Below are 25,052 nucleotides of genomic sequence, written 5' to 3' on the forward strand. Positions count from 1 at the left end.
GATTCAGGAAAAACCGAAGTTCAATAGACCACATAGTCAGACTGGAAACCTTCATCAGAGAAGCCTTTGTAAGGAAGGAACATTTAACAGCAGTGTTTTTTGACATGGAAAAAGCCTACGATACTGTGGAAGTACGGTGTTACAAGGGATCTGAAGGCGCTTGGACTAAAAGGCAGAATGCCAATTTTTATTGAAAATTTTTTAAAAAATAGACAGTTCAGAATAAAGGTTGGCACAGCTCTTGAAGGAACAAGAGAATGGAGTACCTCAAGGGAGTGTACTGTCAGTGACCCTGTTCAGTATCAGAATTAACAACATTGTTAAAAAACCTTAACCCTGGGGTAGATTGCTCCCTATATGTGGATGACTTCCTAATATGCTGTAGATCTAGATATATATCTATAATAGAAAGGAAGCTTCAATTGTGCTTAAATAAAGTAATGAGATGGACGGAAGAGAATGGATTTAGATTCTCCAAAAGAAAAACGAAATGCATGCATTTCTGCAAACTAAAGAACATACATAATGATCCTGTCCTAACCATGGAAGGAACGCCCATGCCCATTACTGACCAGTACAAATTCTTAGGGATTTTATTTGACAAAAAGTTAACATTCATCCCACAGATAAACTATCTAAAAAAAGAATGTAACAAAGCTGTAAATCTTTTGAGTGGTAGCACATACCGATTGGGGTGCAGACAGGGAAACACTCAAACTTTATAGAGCACTAGTCTGCTCAAAGCTAGACTACGGTTGTTTCATATATGGATCAACCTGAACATCATATATAAAAAGCCTAGACCCTATTCACCATACTGGCCTAAGATTATTTTTGAACATATATAAACTTGAACTTTTTGTGCCAACATTAAAATTCAACAGGTGTATTTGCTACATTGCTTAAATTTTCTCAATGAAGATAATAATTATTACTAAGTATTAGGCTTAATATTTTGATTCTTTTCTGTTAGATTTAATTCAACTCTCTAAACTTGCTAAAGATGAAAACTCCCTCCATATGCTTTCAATGTTTTTCATAACTTTCAGTTCAATTTTTTCTTTCATTGTGTGATTGGAAGTGAGTTGATGGGTGGAGGTGGAAGTATAAACTAAATCTTTTAAGCATTCATTTTTATATAAGTCAACCGAAAAATATTTTGTATACAAGTTTTGAATATATGTATATGGCAATTTAGGTATACCTGAAGAAATGTGGAAATTTGTCATTTAATTACTGTTTTAAAAACTTAATATCTAGCTCCACTTGCACGTTCAGTACCGTTGAAGTAAATACTGAAAAAAGATACATAAAATTTTATATAGATACATGAAATGTATATTATAGTCAATGTGTGTGCGTGTGCCTGCTTTGATATTTAAAGATGTATAAAATTAATCAGGAAAGATGATGGAAGCAGTCCTAAATCTCTACAAAACCCTCTTCAAATAAATATGAAACATTAACATATAATTAGAAAACTGTATAATTTGGAACCCTCTTATATTAGAGGTTGAAATAAGGAAGGAGCAGTAATAAAAAGAAAGTATAATAAGCAGATTGAAAATTCACCATGGCATTTCTCATTTAATTCCGAGCAACATCAGGTTTTCCTGCTAGTCCTTCATGAAGTTTTTGATAAAATGTCCTTTCTTCGTAATGTTATCTTTATGTACAAGATTCAACCTAATTAAATGATTATGAATTTTAAAACCCAGCTTTTAGACATTCACAGGCAACATGAATTGGAACAAATACAAATGGGCTCCCTATACTGTGCTAGAAAATTACTTGCACCAGAGAGCATCCTATATCTTTACAAAGCAACAATTCATCGTTAGATGAACTATTGTTGCCACATCTACCACTAACTCTTTCTTAGACAGGACCCAAAATAAAGAATCTCAAATCCAATAGGTCCCACACTATTGACCAAGCTTTAACCTCTGTTCCATCACCGCAACGCCTGTACCTGTTTTACAAGTACTTTAATGAATGTGTCCTGACGAACTCATAGCACTTGTGCCTCCTCAAAATACATACTCCTGACTAACTTGACAAGCAGCAAAGTCCTATTTCACTGATGCCAAAAAGTTTGCTACTAGTTTCTTCTGACTGCTAGGCTTTGGAATTGTTTTTTCTTAGTGTAACCTCTACAGGGCGGCTCAGACGCACAGGCTTGGGTGAGAGGTTCAACCAATGCTAATCCCTGTGGCATTACCTGTGTTCTCGTCTAGTGATCAAATTCGTCCCCGTTGCCATGATCCGCTCACTTGTTTCCAACCTTGGTCCAACTTCCAACCTGTCAACAGGGCCTGCCTGAAAAATAGACTACACTCAACAACGCCGTTTTCAAAACAAAGGAGTCAAAGATTAACTGGCTTTTCTTAACATAGAATTATTGCTTTCAACTTTGCAAATAGCATACACACAATTGACTCTGTTACTTATACAGAGCTGGGCTGGCGGTTTTTAACAAAGTTCTTTGTTTTTCTATTGTCAGTATACGGGGAAGAAAAATTCCTTTAGATTATCTGTCAAAAACACCCTCCTTCCATCACTATCATCATTAGATTCCATCATGCGAAATCTCCTGAATTTGTGTCAATGGGACCACCCAGGAGACTGCTCCACAACAAGCAAGTCAACCCAACGTTGTTCGGTCCCCATCGGGTCACATTAGTACCCTGGCTGTACTAATCTGCAGAATGTGAACAGATATCTCGCTGCTGGACTCCTGATTGTCCCGTTAGGCATGATCCTAAATAGTTTTTTTGGGTTTTTTAAAATATTTTGACAATAGATATATCAAAGTGAAATTTAGAGAATATTATAGCATTTTAAAGAATTTTTAGGGGACATAACTTGAAAATTCAAATCAAATTTGCATTGGATTTGTTTCATAGTTATTGGACAGCAATAAAGAAATTAAAATTTAGGAAATCTTGCTCAAGGCCCCTCAAGTTGAGGCCTTAAATTTGAAACGTGTTCTTACATCAAAATGATGTAATGGAATTTGTTCAAAATTAGAATGGGGATTTTAAAGGTTTCGTATGATATGTTGATTTTAATGTTTTGTAAGATGAAAGAAGGAACAGGCAATTTTGAGCAAAGTTAACACCTTACACAGCCTAACATCACAAGTGCATTTGAGAAGTTTTATCACCACGCAATCCAAAAGCCCAGATATAAAGAAATCAATAGTAGGTTCTTTGATATAATAGGGATGCATTCAAAATGAATGTTTGTTTAGAGCACGACTGAAACATGATACTTGACTTTTGCATTTTAAGCTTTAATGCAAGCTATTTTATATGAAATAATTTTATAAAATCAACAGTAGGTTCTTTACAGTGCAATGTAGACTGTATAGTGGACTGTCACTGTGGAGAGGCATGTGAAGTTTTCTCCTGGTGCAGGCAACGATTTGATTGAAAAATGGTCAAGTTGAAATCGGTGAAAATAAAACTATGGAAGTGTGAAACCTTCAATCCCAGGCAACGTCAGGTCTCCCTGCTAGTAAAAAATAAGTCTAGATTGGCTCAGTTATGTCTCCATGAAATTAAGTATTTGCACTTGCAACATTTTTGTGAAAAAACAAAAACCCGCAGAAGATATTTGCTTTATTGCTGAAATTTAAATGAATTTTTCTCACGTTTACTAAGTATCAGGCTTAATCTAATGTTTTAATTGTATTTTTAAAAAATCCGATTTCAATTTCCTGCATGTTTATTCTTTTTGACCAAGAGCAAAAAATCTACACCTGCAGACAAACACCGAAATTGAAGATTATCACGCAAAATCTATTTTTCAAACTTTTTTCAGATAACTCAGATCCGCATTTGTTTGCGTAACCACTCGGAAAACCTAGCCAATGTGGCTGTTGAACATGTTGAAAATCTTCCAGGTAAGTAATCCCATATGTAGATGAATTTTTTTTCTTCATTTTAAATTTCAGAAAAAGCATTTCTGATTTTACTATTTTTACATAAAACTAAATTATGCATTTGTTGGGATTTGTTTATAATATAAATTATTTTAATGTTTTAAAAATGTTTTGAGGCTAATCAAAATGGTTACAAATCATTGTGTCTTAGAGATCTTTGAGATCTGGGTTTTGGTACTATCATAGAACCACAAGTTATGTGTTTGGACCAATTCTTTGATTATAGTTCTAGGCTCATTCTGTGATTTGGATCTTCAAGACTTTTAGTTCATTTTATCTAGGTGGGGCATTAGAATACACCGACTACTCCTCCCTGCAGAGGGTAAAAGTTCCTCAATGGGGCCACCTGTTGGCCGTGGGTGGCGACCCCTAACACTTTGAAACGGAATCCTGGTGATTGACAGTCTTAGCCCTTAGACAGGCGGTTGGAGGGGCCCGATCCGATCAATCGGCTGGTCAGGTCAAGCCCTACATTTACTATCAATGGTTTGGACTAAACTGAGAATAACATTAAAAGAAATCCTCTCGAGCAAAACCATAGAAACTAACAAAACTTCACCCACAAAATAGACGTTTGAAAGCGCTGGCCAAGGGTCAATCAGCAAATGTAGAACCCAATTCAGACATGGCTGCAAACAACTTTTTTCACTATAGATTTGGGTAGTGAAATTTGGGTGATGACAGATGCTCAGTATTTCTTACTTGACAGAATATACTGCCTGTGTAGCCATGACTCTGTCAAGGCGAATGGGTTTCCCCTTGACAAGTTCCAATATCGGAGGTGGGTTGGGAACACAGGCAACGAAACTCTTATCTATATTTACCCCAAACGCTCCTTATTGGACTCGGAAAGTGAGGAAAATTCAGGTATCCCCAAGTACTATGTATTAGAATCACTGAATGAAACTATGATGTCAAAATTGTCCACTTTTTCTCATCGAAAAAGTGCTAACTAGGAAAATAAACCTAAAAATGGTTAAAAAAAAAAAAAAAAAAAAAAAAAAAATTGTAACCTATTTATCGAGATTGAGACAATAAGCCAAAGCTTAAAAATATGAAAACTTTTCATAACATTGAAGTCATTCCACACAATAGACTAAACCAATCCAAAGGAGTTATCTGAAGCCGGGAACTATCACTTGCTTCACCAGAAGAAATCCAGAACGAACTGAGCAAACAAGGAGTCGTTAACTATAAAAGAATCTAAAGAAAAATGCAGAAAAATACCAATCCATACTTATATTATTACATTTAACACTCCAAAAATTCCACCTAAAATTAAAATTGGTTACACCATAGAACCATTTGAAATATACATCCCAGATCCTGAGATGTTTCAACTATCAAAAATTTGGTCACCCTAGAGATGCCTGCAGTGGTCATCCCACGTGTGCTTGACATTTGACACTTGGAGACACGCCATTATAATTCCCATACCGAAACCTTCAAAAGACCCTCAGATGCAATAAACTACCATCCCATTGCACTTACAAGCTGCATCTGCAAAACCATCGAGCGAATGATCAATAGAAGACTAACCTGGTATCTAAAAGAAATCACCTAATCTCTGAACACCAAGCAGGCTTCCAAAATGGCAGAAGCCCTATTGATCACATCATAAATTTGGAAACCTATATTAGAGAAGCCTTCATCCTCAAAGGACATGTAACAGTTTCCTTTGACATAGAAAAAGCCTTCGATACCACTTGGAGGTATGGAATATTAAGACCTGAATGAACTTGGTCTAAAAGTCAGAATGCCAATAATTATCAAAAACTGAGTGACAGAACCTTCCAAGTAAGACTAGGAAACATCAAAGTCTCAAAAACAAGAACTGGGAGTTCCCCAAGGTGAAATTATTTCACACTTTTTAATGTGAAAATAAACAATATAGCTAATAACAAACTCCGGAAGAAACTGATTTATGTTGACGATTTATGTTGACGATCTCATAAGTTTTAAGGCCAAACATATGAACACTATTGAACGACACCTACAACTATGCATCAACAAAATTCAGCTTTTCTCAAACAGAAACAAAATGTGTCCACTTCTGCCAACATAGAAAAATACATCTTGACCCTGAGCTAAAAATTAAAAATAAACTAAGTTACAAATCAATATAAATATCTTGGAATCACCTTTGACAAAAAACTCTCCTTCATACCCCACATACTTAAAAAAAAAAAAAAAAAAAAAAAAAAATGCAACCAAATGATGCAACTTGTGAGAACCATAACTCCTACAAACTGAGGAGCTTAATCACAAAACAATTCTAAAACTCTACCAAACACTGATAAGATCAAAGTTGGACTATGGCTGCTTTATCTATGTGGCAACAAGAAACTCCTACATTAGAGAATTCAACACAATTCACCACTAAGGACTCTGACTAGCACTTGGAGCATTTACCACTACACCAGTCAAGTCTATGCAGAAACGAATGAACCTGCACTTGAAATGAGACGAACAAAATTAGCTCTACAATACTATACAAAACTTGCATCTAACACCTCGAGCCCTATATTCCAGAGTCGCTCACCCCAGATACCAAACGCTATTCACCCCCCAAAAAATAAAAAAGCAATCCAGCCTTATGGTCTCCGCATGAAAGAAATGAGACAAAGCCAAAATTAACATCTCACAAATTCACAAAGCTTCTACACTCAAACATCCATCATGGCTTTCCAAAACCTCTATAAACCCACCCAAACATCCAAAACCTACTATACCATTAAGGCTCTCCAAATCCAACACAAACCCATCTTTATGGAAAAAAATGTGACATCCTTCATGACTATCCAGATTATGAACACATACTGACAAAGCTAAAACCAAAGAAAGTCAGAAGCTCTATTTATCAGCAAAGAAAATCCAAAAACGCCTACCTGATAGGTCTTCAATTTTTAGTGCTGAAGCCTCAGCAATAAACCTGGCTCTTAATATAAGTGCCAATCAAGCAAACAAATTTATATTTTCGGACTCTTTATTAGTTGCAACTTCATTAAAAGCAAAGAACACTCACAATCCGCTAATAATTAATCTATTAAACAAACTTTTGTTTTTCTTCATGCTCAAACACAAATCATCCTATGCTGGATCCCAAGCCAAATTGGCATCCTAGGAAACACAAAAGCTGACTTAGCTGCTAAAGAGTCACTAAACCTGGAAATATCCAACATAAAAATCCCCTACACCAACTTTAAATCAACCATAAACCTATACATCAAAACAAAATGGCAACAACGGAACAGTTATGCAAAAACCAAACTACAAGAAATCAAACCTACACTTGGAGAATGGAGTCCCAAATCTAAACTAAACCGGAAAGAAGAGGTGATTATTACAAGATTAAGAACAGAGCACACAAATATCACCCACTCATTCCTATTAAAAGGAGAAAATCCACCTGAATGCCTACCTTGCTAAGAAAGCTACACCGTTAAACATTTTCTAACTGCATTGACCTAGCTCCCCTACACCAAAACACTACAGCACTAACGTTAAAGATCTCTTTGAAAATATAAATGAAAAAACAATTCTAAGCTACTTGAAAGAGTTATATCTCTTCAAAATATTAATCTACCTTTTAAAAAAAAATTTCAACCCAAATCTTTTAACCTTCCTTCAATCTCACCTTGACATACTGGAAAATAAAGAACACTTACCTTACTAAGACAAATCCTAATAAAAAAAAGCTTATTTGGCCATTAATGACCATGAAGCTGTTGATGGGCCTATAAACTGAACAAGCGACCAAATCACTTCATCTATCATATGAAATACAGTTGCCTGCATATGATGTCCAACTACAGAGGAATGGGCTGAACAGAGAAAGAGAGGGGTAAAATAGTCGAATGGAAAGAGATGGATAGAGGCAACTAGAGTGAAAGTTTTAATAGAAATATTTTACACCCTGTAGTCTTGCTAGTTATATTTAATATCTTGTACAAATATCATGCTTAAGTCTGAAATAACAAAAAGAAAAGGTGTAAAAAAAAAAAAATTTTTTTACATCTGTTGTTGCTACTGGCAAATTCAAAGTCCTTTAAATACAATTTACATTCCTTCGAACATGATCTTACCACATAAGATTTTTTTTTTTTTTCATGGGTTATTTTAATTTGCAAAATATTATTTTGGAAACTATTACTCAAAATTATGTTCATGGCACTAAAATTAAGAGATAAATATTATCTTTAAAATTGGAACCTATCAAAATATCTTGATATTAGAGCAATTAAAGAAATAGGAAAAATAGATGTAAATAATGTTGAAGAAATTACAATATTTGTTGATCCATCAAATTTAAACTAGAAATTATAATGAAAAATCTTTAATCCATGAATAAAAACTTTTTTGCAGAAAGGCATTTTTCCCATATTTTAACAAATTAAAATATAATTGACCAATTAAAGTTTATTTTTATGCTGCAGTTCACACTTGAATTGTTGATGCTTCGATTTCAGATTCTTCTTTTGGCTTCATGGATTACTGTTTCAAAAATGAATTAACTGGTTGATTTTAATTCTATTGAAAATGCCTTTTATTTTTTGCAAAAAATTGTATTAATATATTTTCAATATATTTGAATTATTTTGAATTTGAATAAATATTGTAATTTAATTTTACTTTCATTTTTTTTTTTCTGTTTCTTATATATGCATATGTGCTGTGAATTATTAATGCATTCTCTGGATCTGAAATATAGCTAAAATGGTGTTCTTAAAAGGCTTCATCAATAATTTCATATACGTAAACAAACAATAGGGTGCTCTGCCAGCAGTCCAGTACCAAATTGAAAGGTTTATTTGGAATGTTAAAACTTACACAATTGAAAAATAATCTTAAATCCAGTCTAATTCTTTGAGTACATTAAGTATACATTTTAAAAACAATTTTTATCATTTAGTTAAATTTTGTGCCAAGGAGTTAAAGAATAACAATTTTTCACTTTATTGAATTTAAGTTAATGATTAACTAATGATTATATTAAAGAATTAAACTTGATAGTTAACTAATTTGTATTTTCTTTCTTTTTCAGGAAAAGAATTCAATGTGATCATCATTAGCACTGTGCGTACCCGGAGATTTTTTGATATAAGCTCAGAATATTGCCAACTACTGCGATGAAACAAACGAGTTTGGATTTATCTTCAACAAGAAGTTGCTTAACACAGCTATGACACCGGCTAAATTTGCCATTATTGTTATAGGCGACCTTGTTGCTCTCATTGACTATGGAAAATGTTCTACAATTTGGCGGATATTCATGCATCACTGCAACAAACTGCGCAGTATTCATCCACCACATCTCACCTATGATGCTATACGATATGAACTAAATGAACTGGTTGGAATTCGAGATATTTAAGGAGGTTCTTTGCAGTTGAACAGCTTTGAACACTATTTTATTAGCAAATGTGAACTTTTAGACCCTTTATGATTTTTGATGTCGTCAGAGATAAACAAAACATAAATTTGTATTTGGATATCCTGCCCACAAGAGCCTGTGGTGTAGTGGATAAAGTACTTGGTAAATTCAGTTGTAAGAGCAACCAAAGGAAGTTCTTTATCTCGATTACACTGTTTAAACACACCTGCTTTCTAGGGTCCAGAGCACTGCTAAAACCAAGCTTAACTCTCGTTTAGGTTACTTCTTGCTTTATTTGCTTGTTTGTTGTTTCATATGAACTCTGAAATGGCTGAGCCATATTTTTTTTAATTTCACACAAATGTACTTGATGTGTCTGGAAGTGTTCTTACAAAAGTTTTGTATCGGAATGCCCCTGATAACCCTGGCCAACAAAAAATAAAAATTGTCATGGTGCCTAAAATGTTTTAACTGCTTTTACCTAATTTGATTCCAAAAATGCTGTCACTTTTTTCTATCGGATTGAATTTTTTCTGCTATGGTATACCCCCCACTTCTGTAGGAAGGCAATAGCAATGATGTACAGTAAAAACATGCAAATCAAAGAAACAATATTTTTTATGTAACATCAAGACACATATTCATGAAATCACACCAAAATATTCATAATTAAAGCTTAAAGTTGTAAAAAAAAAAAATGCTAAGCATAAACATCCATTAATCAACATTTTTTTTTTTTAGAAGGGGGGGGGGGCTTTGGCATCATCGGGCTTGATAGACCACCAGTAGTCTGCAAGTATCATGTCGCTGATGTCTTGATGGAATGCTTCCCTTGCTCGTCACTCACATCACCTAGATTTTCTAGAAACAGGCAAGATGGATTTGCAAAAAATAACTTGATGCGCATATTTGCTCTCAGTTACTGGAGACTTAGGAGTAATGTTTCAACACGCTCTTTGTAGTTGGGTTCTTTTATTTTTTCCCGAGAATTTTACATTTGTATAAACCGTCTAGTTGCTCAATCCTTCAGGATTCATAAAATTACAGAAATCTACGTCCTTCAACAAATTTGGAATCTGATGTCCATAAAAATTTGAGCTTTTAATTTCTCTATTGTTAGGCCTGGAAATATATTTGAAACGGTCGTCATCTTTCTAAAGAGTCTTCACAAACTGTTTCGTGATGCCAAGTTTTATGTGAAGAGGAGGAAACATAATTTTGGAACGCTCCATCAAAGGAGAAGCCAGAACATTAAGAGAGCCAATCAGTTCACTGCGCACAGACTAATCTTATCCAGTCCTCTGTTCTTGCCCTGCTATTCCACAAATATAAGAAGCAAGGAAATTTTTATGTAGCCACCTTGTAGTCCATTGTTATATTAGCAATAAGCATATGGTGGCGAGAAGGAACCGGACAAACATGTTTAAATTTTAAATGATTCTCAATTGTTTATTTATAAAAACAAACTTAATGAGAAAGTATTCGTATTTCATGTTTTGCAACATTTGTCTCATGCTGCAAACATAATTTTTACATAATTTTTTTTATATTGAATAAAGTTCAGTTTTACTATAAACCGAATTGTGCTCTTTTTAAATGTAATTTATAAGGAAATAATGAACGTATTTTAATTTTTACAATCCATGAACCAATGAAGTGCTTAATTACTTTTACCGCATAAACACAAGTTTTTAGTTTTCTTTAACTCCTTCATTCAATATTTATATTGAGTTTCGGTACAAATCATTTTCTTATTTTTCTCTTAATGCAATTAAATTTTCTGATGCTTTTGTTAAAATTTTGATTCATTACTGAGTCTGACTATTCAACAGATCTGGTTCAAGGCACTTGTTAGACTTTTTTTTTTTTTTTTTTTTTTTTTAGGTTCCTCAACGAGCCATGTCCAGTAGTTCAATTTCTCTTTAAATTTTTTTCCAGAAAAAGATCATCCAGGTTGTCAACAGAGGGGATGTATTTGTAATGAATGTCAATTCTTTATTCAACTTTCATATCTTGAATGTCTCTGATTTTGTTTCTCATATACAAGCTTTTAGCCTTAACATTTTCCGTGAAAAGCAGGATAATACAACTTGTGCATCCACAGAAACAAAGATATTCTCCATTTTGACACCAGAGTAAGACGTTAAAATGATAAATGCCTTGAATTAGTATACATTGCAAGCAACTCCATCGTAGGTAATGTTTTCATTTTCATTAAAATTACTTTAGAAAATAGAATTTCCCATTCTGCACACCATAAACAACAAAGCCATATTTGTGATGCATCACAGAATAAATGCAATCTCAGATGGCAATCAGATCGTTATGTCAGCTGGTACTTTATCATCCTAACTCAATTTGAACAACCACGATCTTTGGAGAAGAATTGTTAACCATGACAGGAGTGCAAAGTGACAATGGGTCAAATATTTTTCTGTTTGTGCCAAAATATCTCTTTGGCTTTTTACAACTGAACTATTAGCAATAGTGATAATGTTAAACCCACGTTTATAAGAAAGTTTTTTTTTTAAATTTTTTTTTTTTTTTTTTGTTTTTTTAAATAAAACATATTTACATGCTGCACAATTCTGTCATCCTTAATTATATCTCGTCGATCCTTATTAGAATTGCATGACCTCAGTTGGAAATTCTTTCTGCAGACGAGGCACTGCCTTGGCTGATTATTTCATCAGAAGAATTACTTGTCATACACCAGTTCTCAATATAAAATCGATTTTTCAGCATCTTGGTAACACCATTTGGAAAGTGACTCACATGGTTCTAAAGAATATAATCTATAAATATAAAAGCGAAAATGTATGCATGCGTGTTCGTAATATCTCACAGTTAACGAAGCTCGCCTGTCTATTTAATTTGCTTGATTTCGGGAAGATAAATATTCAATATTTGTCGCCACATGTGGGTTAGTCTTTTTCCTATAACATCTTGGTGGGGGGGGGGGGGAGCATTCAGCAGTAAATGAAATCCTGCAGTCAAACTTTACCTCATTAACTCATTGAAACGAGCACCTGTTAAATCCAAGTAATTAAATAAATTCAAACGTGTTTCCGTAAACATGTCACGGTGGGGCAATGGTTAACATCGCACTTTTTTTTTTCACTTTCACAACTTTGCCTCAACGGTTCCGGTTCGATTCTCATACTTACTTTTTTATTCCTCCCCCCCCCCCACACATACACACCTCCAAACACCCGGGCAACGCCGGGTACTCCTCGCTAGTCTATCTATAAAAGCAAAAATGTGTGTGGACACTAGGAACAGTTTTGATTGCCTAATCAAAACTGTTGATAAACTATGATTCCAATCATTTTAAATTCAGCATCAAATGACAGACAAATGTTGGGATGTTAATTTCTTTTTTTTTTAAGTAAACATTTACAAAAAATAAAATTATATGAAACTACCCCAAAAAGACATTGTATATACGAAAATTGCCATTTACATCAAATCTTGCGTCTGGTTTCTATAGCAACACACCCGCATGCACATATATGAGCATGCATGCAACCGCCATGTTGTCATGGCAACATGCACATACATGCAAATGCCAATTATCAACTCTAAATAACAATTATATTGATAATTTAATTAAATTATTTGGAATTATTACTTCCGACATAGTTTTTATTTTTTATTTTACTTTTTTATTTTTTTTTGTTTCGAAGTTCGAAAGATAAAACAAACTCTTCCCAAATAAATTAATTTCGTAATCGCAAGACGTTTCTAGCATGAAAATTTTCTGCAGACAGAAATTTTTTGCTTTATTTTTAAATATTGGATACATAATTTGACGCAGATTCTCGGGAATTCCCGTCAAGCATGGATTGGGTGAGACCGGTAATCATTAGTTTAAGCTGAGCGTTGTAACAGATGTTTTAAAAACAAACCGAAAAAAAAAATACAAATGTAAATAATCCAAAATCACAAACCTTCCTTTTAAAGGACTGAAAATATTTTTTATTTTATATATTTTGCAAAATATTTATCAACAAAAAGTTTTCAAGAAAAGATGTTTTACTTTTTTCACCACAAATTCTTAGGTGTAAGTACAAGATTTTATTTATTTTATTTTATTAATATCTGTATTTTATTTTTGTTTAACGGCTGTTCATTGCCGGCGAAAGAACTTTCTTGAGATAAGGATATTTCCTTAGGAATCTTTTACTTCGGTCGACTGGACGGCCATCGACAGCAAAGAGGGAGAAGATAGGGTAAAGGAAATGTGTAAGTGTGCTCCGATATAATGCCGCATTCCCTTCGCATATTTTTAAGGGTAGCCATTTTGGACGCCCATAAATGATTTTTACTATCGTTAGAATCTCGCCTGGTGGAGAGGGTACCACGTATTTTGGGCGATTACATGTTTTTATCTTTTTATTTTTGAAATTTTTGCGTGGGGAGGGGGGCAATGTTACCCACGAATGATTAATATCCTTAGTATAGGTGTGTTCAAAACGGAACTTTATGTTGAACCGGGCAATGCTAGGTACCCATACTAGTTTAAAATAAATGGCCATTAAAGCCAAATATCAATGTACAAAGCAAATGTCTTCATGAAAAAAAAAACAATCTATTTTTTGTCCTCATAAGTTATAAATTTATTTATTTTACTACTAGAATAAGATCTTTTTTCCAGTTTTAACAAATAGTCCTTTTAGTTTGCTATAACCATATTACTTTTCATGCTTACATTTTTCTATGTAATCCATGATTTTTCTAGGCTTTGCTTTGAAATATTTTCCGTTTTGGGGTTCACTATCATATGCATTGTCAACAATCCATAAAAAACCGTCAACTTAAATTGACTAAATAAAAAAAATCAAATAAGACATAATTAAATAAACAGAATTAACGGGTGATATCATAAGCGAAAGATATCAGCCCTAGCACGACAAAGAGCATCACTTTTAACTATCTCCAAATAAGATGGCATGCGAGTGACATTCCCGCTATGATTTAAGATGTCAACAACAAAAGTTGCTATGGTAACCAACAGTCAATCAGAAGAAATGTTCCTTACTTATTCTAAAGACTTTTGAACACAAGTAATTTTATAACTTTTGTCTTAATGAACGAAAATTAAATTTTATTTCAAAACAGCTGAGAAGGTGACCTATGAACTGTAAAAAAAAAAAAAAAAAAAAAAAAAAAAAAATTGTTTAAAATTTGGTCACAAAATGAGTGAGTGGTCAAACCTTTAAAGCAGTTTTATTCATTTAGAACTAACACTTACATTCAAACATGGTAGTGTTTGACTGATTCATGCCAGGATAACTTGCTTTGAGTATTCACCATCAAATTTTAAACAATTAAAAACAGGTCTTATCTTATTAGTGGTTACCCTACTGATCAAATTGAATTTAAAAAAAAAAATTTAACATTATTTATAAATTCTTAATGCTACAATATTTTAAGTTTATATTTTTACTAGAATATTTCGTCTTTTTCTTTTCTAGTTTTAAGGAGTCCTTTTACTTTTCTGACTTTAATCTTAACTATATTACTTTTCATGCTCGCATTTTTCTATGTAATCCATGTTTTTTTAGGCTTTGCTTTGAAATATTTTCTTTGTATTCAATATCATATGCATTGTCAACAACCCATAAAAAAAAAAAAAATTAACTTCTTGGCTTGAGATTCGAGTTTATTGCACTTGCTATGCAAATCCTATTGTCTATCTCTAATGGAGGATCGTCATTGTTCTGACAAATCGACAGCAGGTAACAAGAGATTTACACAAACATTGTCCTTTACTTTATGGTGCAATTATAGCCATCCATACTTAAAGCCCACATTTGTTTTTATTCTATTTTGTGACTTCAATAAATATTCTAGGAGTCTATGATACACATAGATGGTGAACGTTTCACTATGGAAGTCGTGATTTAATTTATTAAGAGCAGTGTATTGCATATCCTTCCTTTCTATCATTGACTATCTCGTCTGGATATTACTCGGCTTATAGGATAAAAAGTAAATTGGTTTTTCTACCTTTTTTACCCTCTCCCTGATTATAAACCATTTCTGACAGACATGCCCCGATAGAATGATCGGAAGCATCCATATAGTCTGTAGACCTTATCTAGATTGGGATAAGCCAGTATTACCAAATGAACTAACGGCTTAGTGATATCAGAAAATTTTTTTTTTTATAAATCGCCGATAGTATGAAGTCAAATCAATGAAGGCCATCCCTTGTCTCCCAGTGATTGGAGTCGAGATCAATTTTATAGATTTGACTTTGTCCAGCTCTGGCTGTGTATCTTTCTCACTAACTTTCTAAAAAAAAAAAAAATGGTCTGGCATTGTATTGGAGAATATTAATATATCATCCAAATACATAAGGCGAATTCTTTTCCTGTAAAACTATGGACATCAATTTCTGGAAGACCAAGAGGTGTTTGTGAAACCGAACAGCATCACATTAAAGTGAAATAAACCTCAGAAGCAAATGAATGCAGTTTTGTTTATCGTTCTCATTCAGTTTCACCTTTCAATAACCTAACTCTAAATCTAATTTTGAGAAGTTTTCTGAAACTACGCTAAAATATCAATAACTTCTAATGTTCAGGCATACTTCTTTTACTTTATTTTTGCTTTATTTAATGCTCTAAAGTCTACACAGAATCTTTTATTACCATCTTTTTTCCACTAATACTCCACAGGCTGTTTGATCTTTCAATTATCCTTGCATCATTTCATCTGCTGAATCTACCATTTTCCTTTGTGTAAGTGGTGTTTGATATGGACATTTTCATATGGCTCAAGCATTCCTGTATCAATACCCATCCCTACCGTATTGATTCTGTTCAAGTCTGTCATATGCAACGAACAAATCCCTATTCTTCTTCAGCAATCTATCAATCTCTAACTTGAATTCCTCAGGTACTTTTATTCCTTTCAAATTTTCATCAGAGATCTTATTCTTTTGTTTATCTGGCATGGTCATATCAGTAATATTACCAGCCGTTCTACATCGAGCTCCTTGACAACACTTTTTTTTTTTTTTTTTCAAGTAACCGTTTGATTCATTATGAGCAGCGAAAACTTACTAGACCCATTGTTACCACCGCATTAGCCACTGAAACAAATCTCCTTAGTTTTCTGTCTCATATTCCAATCCTTGACTAAAACAGGCACGAGCCATGCATGTATGCGAGTGCTGAGGTTTTAATGTTATTTTGTTTTCTAGTCTAAGTACTGCTGAAAAATTAACATCCTCCTCTAACGCTATGTTTTCATTTCCAAACCTTATTGCTCCTAGATCAAAGTACATTCTCACCCCATTTTATCTAAGCCAATCACGGCCTAGTATTATACTTCTGTTGAAATTCTTTATAACAAAGAAGTCATGATGGGTGGACTGACTTCCTATTCTTTGCCTTAATCGGGAGAGACCTTTCACAATTTATGGAGACCCATTAGCTGTTTTTAAATTACTTTCTCTCATAATTCAGTTTCCTATCGAAGTGCATTGAATTTATTTATTACAGAAACTTCTGTCCTCGTATCCACTAAACCAGTATAAATTTCACTGTTATCCTAATTGAGATGGAATTTACTCATAGATGATGTGCGTAGGTAACCTCTTGTTCCATTTGTGATGCAGTGGATAGAGGCATTGAATCTCTACAGTTCCAGGTGAGCATTGTCTGAAGATAGCGGTTTTAATCCTACCCAAAGCAAGCCAGATGATTAGTTGGACAAAACGTGATGAGACAACTATGGAAGGCAGTAATTACTGAACATACAGTTAAGACTCGGCGTTCCTATCACCTAGCCACCTGAAGAAGGCCAGAGCAATAGCTGGCCAAAACGTGGTGAAACAACTATGAAAATGAGGATAAGTCCGCAAATATTTAAACATTACTCATCTCAAAGAATTCCAATAAAATGTATAAATAAAATCAAAGTTTGTTTTTCTTTTTCTTCATTTAGGAAGATTAGAGGCAGGGCTTTTCTGTTTATAATAAAAAGGATCTAATGTTTATTTAAGAAGATGAGTGGGGAGGGCTTTTACATTTTTCAATGTAATACTTTTCATTATGACCAACAAGAAATTTAGTTTAAAAGTAAATGTTTACAATTATTAAGAGAAAACCTTTATCATTTTATGCAGAGTTTCTTTATTTTTTAATAAATCCTTCCAAAGTACAGGATGGAACGATAAGTGTTGCCCTTAAGAAAACACTACAGCTTTATTTTAAAACTTTTGAGAAAATCAATTCGGGAAACATGATTATAAAGTAGAGCTGCCATCTATTCAACGTGGCCGCCTTCAGTCTCAATCGCCACCTCAACAGGGTCCTAAACTAGGAGCATAGCTTTCTCCATAAGCGCTGGTGGGAGCTCGGTGGATGGCAGCGATCAGGCTGGCTTTAATGTTGTGGGAGGTCATGTTGGTGATGTTCTCGACTTATGACCAAACAAAGTCCAGGGGGTTCAGGTCGAGGGAAGAGTTGGGCCAGTGAGAGAAGAGTGCAAAGTTGTAGCCCTCATTCTGAAGCAAGCCTGGGTCTCTTTGAACTTGTGGGCCGATGCTAAGTCCTGCTGCTACACCCAGGGTCTCCACACTCTTCAGCACATCCACATATATTTTGGTGTTGACTTCGACGATGTGAGGTGGTATGATGTGACCCTCACTTAAAGCCACACCAAAGACCATAACCATGACCGGAAACTGTTTTCATCACGCTGGGCTCATCCCTGTTATTCATAACAATCCAGTGATGTATTTTGAGGGTGCTGACAATGGTCCTGTTGCCATAACTTGGATCAGTAAAGAGCATGCTATACAACATCGTATCTAATCTCGCTCATTGAAGATTGTGTCACTTTCAGACATGACAGACGGCTTCTGTCACTCTTAGAATTTGTACATAATGGGCCAACTAGTAGATGGTCTGTAACAAAAAAGAAAAACGGTTTTCATCAAACGGAAGTGGAATCATGTCGTCTCTTATAGGGCTACAATTTTATTATTCCACCCTGTAATTCAAGTTCTTGTTGTATGTAAATGTACATAATGATTTTATTATTTCTGAATCCATGCAACACATGTCCTCTACCCTCAATAACCAGTTTTCATTTCTATACATCATCACACTGCATTCACATACTTGGTAGACTCTTCTCTTGCTCAACAGTGATAACACTCTGCTGGTTATTAATGAAAACAATTCCATGAACTTCATCCAATCTTAATTCTTGCAACATTATTAGCACTTGCTCCTCCCTGTGCTTCATTGGTAACAAAACTTCTCCACAGCCTAGATATACATTCTCATTATAGTTTATCCTTGAGTAGCTTTTCGCTTCGATAAGTTACGGCACAAGAGTTAAAAAAAAATGAAAATCAGGAGTCAAGTTTCAGTTTATAAATTTTATGAATTATTTACATTAATGGATTTATTATAAATATTTCATCACATTTTGACAATTATAATACAGATTTCATATCGCAACATCATGATCATAAAATATTAAATTAAAATTCATTATCACAAGAATTTCATTTAAAAATTATTTTTGAAAATAATTTGAAAAAAAAATGTTTAATAGACCCTTTTTTTTTTAATCATGAATGTGAGTGATCCAATGATAAAAAAAAATGATCCCACCTGTATGTGTTTTTGGAAAAAATGAATAGCATAAAAAAGAACTAAAAACTTGTAATAAGTAGCAAAAACATTGAAAATAATTTGAAAAAAAATGTTTAGGGAAATTAAAATCTTGGTTAAAACAAATTTATTAATCATCAGATGGAATGAACTGATTGGTCAATTAAGATTTTTTTTTTTTTTTTTTTTTTTTTGAAAGGAGAGGAAGCTTTGTTTTTCTAAACATGAAAAAAATAAAGAGAGAAAGAAATAACCTTTAGGCAGATAGCATAAGAAAAAATAAAAAACGTAAAACTTTAAGGAGAGAAGAAAATGGATCTTTACTTTCGGCTTCCTCGTAAGTTATGCTTCCCTTATTTTGTCGTTTAGTTCTTACATTCCATGAGCAATGTTACTGACAAAGAGGGAAGAATTGCTGTTTTCTGAGCTGATTAAAAAAAATTCTGCTAAAAATTGGCCGAATTCTGCAAAAGTCACTCAGTTTAATTCATTGACGTTATAAACCAATTTTCCATATTTGTTTTTAGTGGAAAGGTGGGACTTGCTTTTCTAAAAACTCCAATCATGAGAAAGAAAGATAATCTTCCGCCAGATAGCAAATAAAAAAATAGAGATTTAAGCATTTTTTTTTTTTTTTTTGCCAAAGCATTGTTTAACTCACATCTGTCTAATGATTTAAACAGAAATTCTCTGGATGGGAAAAAATGTGGACTCGTATTGTTTCAATATGAAAAATAAAAAATAAAATCGAGTATTTATAAATGAATATGTTAAAAACGTTTCTAAATGAATGGATTTTCTTCTTCCATACATCAAAGAAACTTCGAATCACAATAAAACTGTCAGAGCAAAAGAAATCGATTTGAGATCTCAATTTGTAAAGGAAAAACACATTTCAATTCTATGAAAATTATCAGTGCCTAAAACTAAATGGAAATTTCATGAACAAAGTGTATTTTATTTTGTCCTTTTCAAATCAAATGTAATTAAATTCTTGCTGAGCTGTCATCGTATATAATTAATCCCCATCCAAGTTTTACCATTGTCATTGTGTCACCGTCTACCTATTAACCCTTATCCTAGAGTGGCTTTCAGGCGTTGACACCCAAGTAAAAAAAAAAAAAAACTGCTGGAAAAATTAAAGTGGCTTTTACTGATTTTATTTTCTTATGAATAAAATATCTTAAATCTAAATAATACGAGCAAGATGAATGTCAAAATAAGAATGAATTAATAGGGGCGGAGGTGGGAGTTGATCAAAGTAGGTAACTCTTAAGTTAAGGAATATTACTTCACCTACCTGAACATCTAATGCATAAAAAAAATGATATTGTGAACATCTTTTTTATTCAATTATCCATTCATGGACTAAATGGAGTTCATGAAGAATTTTCATGTAAACCTTTGATAAGGATGATCTTTTTAGGAAAGTATTAAAATGTTTTTTATCTAAAGTTTTTGCTATGAAAAATAAATACAACTCTATGTTGTACGTACCTGTGATGCAAAGAAATATCGTACACCAAAAAATCATGTAAATTGATCAAATAGTTTTATTTTTAAATCAAAAAATCAAATTTTATGGCTAAATAAGTGACGATCTTGCGACACCATCTTGAAAACAGTCTGAAGGAACAAGAGAGATAACTCTAAATCGAGATTCTAGAAAGCCATTCTTTACACTGAGAAGGAGGGTATTCAAAAAATTCAAATCTGCTTAAAAATGGCTTTCTTTATTAAAAAGAAAACTATTTGATCTATTAACGTGATTTTGGGTGTACAATATTTTCTGTCCATCATGGTTACGAACATCAAAAAGATTTTCCTTTATTTTTGTTTTTTACGAAGGAAATTTTGGACGAGTGCCAAATATTCAAAACATTGTTTATATTTCATTGGAATTTTCAGTTTAGCCTCACACTAAAATAGAACCATTAAAAGCTGGGACCAATGTATTTGTTGAAATCATGTTACCCTTTCATTGCCTTTTAGAATGGGATATGAAAGATTATTGGAATTTTATAAAAACCTTAAGAAGCCTGTTTCCAGATTGTATATTTTGTACAAAAGAAAATGTTCCTCTGTAACAATACTTATAAATGTGATCAATCATTTTTTTTGGAAATTAAAAATACAAAATAAAAAAATAAGATCAAATCTGCGATCAATCATCTTAAAAATAACTGTCACCTCCATTATTTTTTCAAACATTGAAGAAAAAGTAAGTCCAAATTTCCCATTAGAATGTATGTCGTTATATTTTGGTTTTGCATAATAAAAGTAATAAATTATCTCATCCAATAGATTTGTTTTAGTTATTTGTTTTCAAATACCTTTTTTATATAAAGGTTTTCATATTGATAACAACAGATGTATGCATCAACAAAACTCAGTTGAATATAATCTATATATATCAAAAAACAGTTAAAAAATTATTTGTTTTTACAAAAGCCTCCAAAGACTTGCATTTTTTCTTTATTGTATTGTTAACTAAGCAAGGGTAGCGATTTTGGTGTATATTTACCATCAAGGAGAAGCCAATCAAAATCAAATATAAAAAAAAGTAAACATGCTAATGACTGCTTTCCAGTTGGCAATAAAGAGTGTTTTAAAATATATATATATATATATATATATATATATATATATGTATGCATGCATATATTCAGACAGACATTGTTAAAGAGAGCGTCTGTTTAGTTATACCTGTTTATGTTTTCAATTTTCTGTATTATCTTTTTTGTATATATATCGAAAGTATGGATGTATGGTCCAAGCATTTTCAAAGTGTCCGTGGTTTTACTTTTCATGTAGGCATCTACATATTATCAGGAAATTTTGTGTTAGGCTGTGAAAGGAATTGTAAGAAGGTTTTATATAGTAGTTGGGGTGTGAGCGAAGGTCATTAGGATTGCTAGCAGCAGAGGGGGGTTAGTGTCATGGGGAAGAGAATAGGGTGTACCAGTTCTGGAGTCAGTAAGTGGAACGGATCGTGTATGGGGGGAGGGAGGAGGTTAGGCATTTGAGTATGTTGGTGCTGTTTTGAAATGCGATTTGATTAAGAGTAGATTTTTGCATTTTGATATAAATAGATTCAAGGATTTTAAGCTTATTTACATTCGTTTCGTGCAGTAGTATTTTTGTGTTGTTAACCAAAATTTCTATAAAATTCCATCGGGGGTAGTGATGCTTTGTGCAAATGTTGGAAGATGGCACTAGTTTCAACATTATGGCAAGTGAGATGGCATGATAATGTGGTGGTCTTATGGCCGACATAACTATTAGTTACATTGTTGCTATAGGAGTTACATTCTCCCAAGGGGAATTTGAATTGATGATCATGTTGGTCCGTTCTAGTGGTTTTATTAGAGGAGAGGGATTGTTTTTAATAAGTTTTGGGTTTTACATTTATTTATAGTAAATGATGAATCTAATGTTATTTTTGTTGCTAGGATCGAACAAATTTATAATGCAAAGGGGAGTAACCCTGCTTCTTTGGGCAAATCACCTCCCTTTGTCTGTAGCCCTAAACTTTAATTTCTCGCGAGCTGAACGACCGGAAGTGGACAGTGGGGAGAAAACAGAGTGACTTTGTAAATGGCAAGATGAACGTCATCCCCGTTCATCCATTTTTCATATTTGGACTTCTAACTTTTATCTATTATGTTTGAATTGTAGTTAAGTGTGTGTGTGTATCTCTTAATAAACGTGTATCGTTATGTAACAGTGAATAGTTCTTTATTTGTTTGTAAGTGTTACGTTTCTTTCCTTATGAGGTTGGACTCCCTGCGGTAAGATATTTTATGTTATATTGATCTAACGCATCCCACGATATAACAGTTGTCTACAGAGGAAATGCATTTATGAATAATGTTTTTTACCATGATTTCTTATAACTTTAAGCCCGGATGCATTTGAGTGCAGTAGAATAGGTTAATTGTATTGGATTTATGGTGCTGTTGAGTACTGCTGTTAGTGGGGGTGCATGAAGCATGGATTTTATGCGTTGGTCAACAATTTGGGAAACTGTTGTTGATGAGGACTTGCTTAATATTTTTTAGTTTCATTAGTAGTATTCTTTTGTTGGAAGAGATAAGTTTTGCTCGGGTAGCGAGGTTTTTGATGATGGCTATTTTGTAATGAAGGCATTTGCTTTCGAAATTTAGAAGGCAAAAATTATAGAAAGTAGATTTTTTGTAATTGGAAGTGCTAAAAGTGTTATTGGAAGTGTCAATAAGAACGTCAAGCAAAGGAATTTTGTTATTAACATTTAATTATACAGTGAATTTGTTATCTTGGAGAATTAATTATACAGTGAATTTGTGTACAGAGTTATCGTGGAGAAGGTCCTTAAGTGCAAGAATTTGTTGGTTGTCATTAACTAGGAGGAGAATATCGTCTACATACCGTAGAGGGTTTAATGGCGTTGTTAAGTATCAAGTTTTCGAGGTGACTTAAGTAGACCTCACTGAAGATGGGTCCGAGGTCAGAACCCATGGATATTCCATCTATTTTGTGTAGATATTACCCTTGTGGTCGTAAAAAGGCACTCCAGTGGTGCACACTAGAAGTAATTTTTTAAGTATCTTTTGGTTAATCTTAGAAGGAGGGAGAGATGAGATTTTGTATGTGTTGTCGAGGATTATATCTAAAATTATTTTGACGGAAACATTTGTGATTAAACTTTCGACATCAAGAAAGGCAATTATTTTGTTGTCAGGTTGTTTTTAACAATGTCTGTCTGAATGAAAAAATGCTGCCGACACACACACACACACACACACACACACACACACACACACACACACACATATATATATACATACATGGAGGTCAGTTTGGAATCTTGCTAGGTTCAGCCAAGCTGATGAGTCATATAACGATGAAATATGTTGAAACATGTCCATGAATGATTAAAAATATGCACATATATGTTCACATTAGTGAAGGAAAAATTATTCCTAATTAAAAAACATATAAATGCTCTTTTGTATAAATAATTGAATTCATTCAAAAATATTGCAAACAAAAACAAATGGATAGTATGCACACACGCACACGCACATGCACACACACACACACACACACACACACACACACACACACACATATATATACATATATATATATATATATATGATTGAAAATTATGGAAAATATATTCCAACGTGATGGCGAGATAAAAATAAAACAAACCAAAATTATATATCCATCAACGTTTCATCTTTATTTAAAGACTTCCTTGGGATGATTGAGTTAAAGAAATAAAATACCAGTAAAATATTTGAAAATATACTTGTGTTTGCAATGTAAAATGGATGTTTTTGTTCTATTTTCGAACAAGAAAAAGCCGTTAGCATTCAAAGTATATATAGCGTTTATGGCATGGAATGAGTGAGATCTTTTTAAACAACAGCTTTTTTTCTCGTCCAATACCAGCTTCCATCTTATCCCGAAATTACTTATAACGTCACCAACTTACTTTCGGAACCCCCCCCTCCCTCCGCCTTTTCTTTTATATCGTAAGCTTCTTAAAACGTGACTAGCTTAAGTTCAGAATAAAATCACGATTTTCTTTTAACGGTTAATTTAAAAAAAAAAAATGTTTTGAACGCTGCTAACTCAATTTCTTTCACTACAGTTTGCAATTTGGAGACGGAATTGTTTTTGTTGAGATAAGTGATTTCAATTTTAATCATGCTTTTTATTTTAGATTTAAAATATTAATAACTCCATTTTATTTCAGTATTTAATTTGTGTATTTCTGTTTTATTAAATGCTAGCTTTTTTTTTTTTTTTTTCTCGTACATAAATGTTTATTTATCTACCGAGTTGATTGCAAAAATAGATTACGAATTGTACTCATTTTTAGTTCGTGTGAGGGGAATCTATCACCATACTTTCCCTTAAACACGTCTGTTGGACTTTTATTAAGTACAATACTTAATATTTTTTTTTTTTTTTTTTAATGGAGAGTAGAAAACGCATTGTGGATGCGTTATCAGCAGCTCCTGTTACTCTCGCTTCTTCTTATTTGTCCCTCAGTCCTCATTTTTTAATGAGTGATTTTTCTGACAAAGGGAGAAGAAAA

General features: G+C 33.2%; 1 protein-coding gene across 5 annotated transcripts in view; it reads left to right on the plus strand.

Moving 5' to 3' along the window:
* The window catches only part of LOC145266503 (uncharacterized), a 100,479-nt gene extending 89,466 nt beyond the window's left edge, over positions 1-11,013 (plus strand). For all 5 annotated transcript variants that reach the window (XM_080122232.1, XM_080122233.1, XM_080122234.1 and 2 more), the window contains 2 exons: positions 3,826-3,907; positions 8,991-11,013. In XM_080122232.1, coding sequence (XP_079978358.1) covers positions 3,826-3,907; positions 8,991-9,079 — 171 coding nt within the window. In that variant the 3' untranslated portion in view covers positions 9,080-11,013. The remainder of the gene's footprint in view (positions 1-3,825; positions 3,908-8,990) is intronic.
* The last annotated feature ends 14,039 nt before the right edge of the window (positions 11,014-25,052 follow it).

Source organism: Euprymna scolopes, chromosome 41 (assembly GCF_053919585.1).
Source record: "Euprymna scolopes isolate OS-2025 chromosome 41, ASM5391958v1, whole genome shotgun sequence".
NCBI lineage: Eukaryota > Metazoa > Mollusca > Cephalopoda > Sepiida > Sepiolidae > Euprymna > Euprymna scolopes.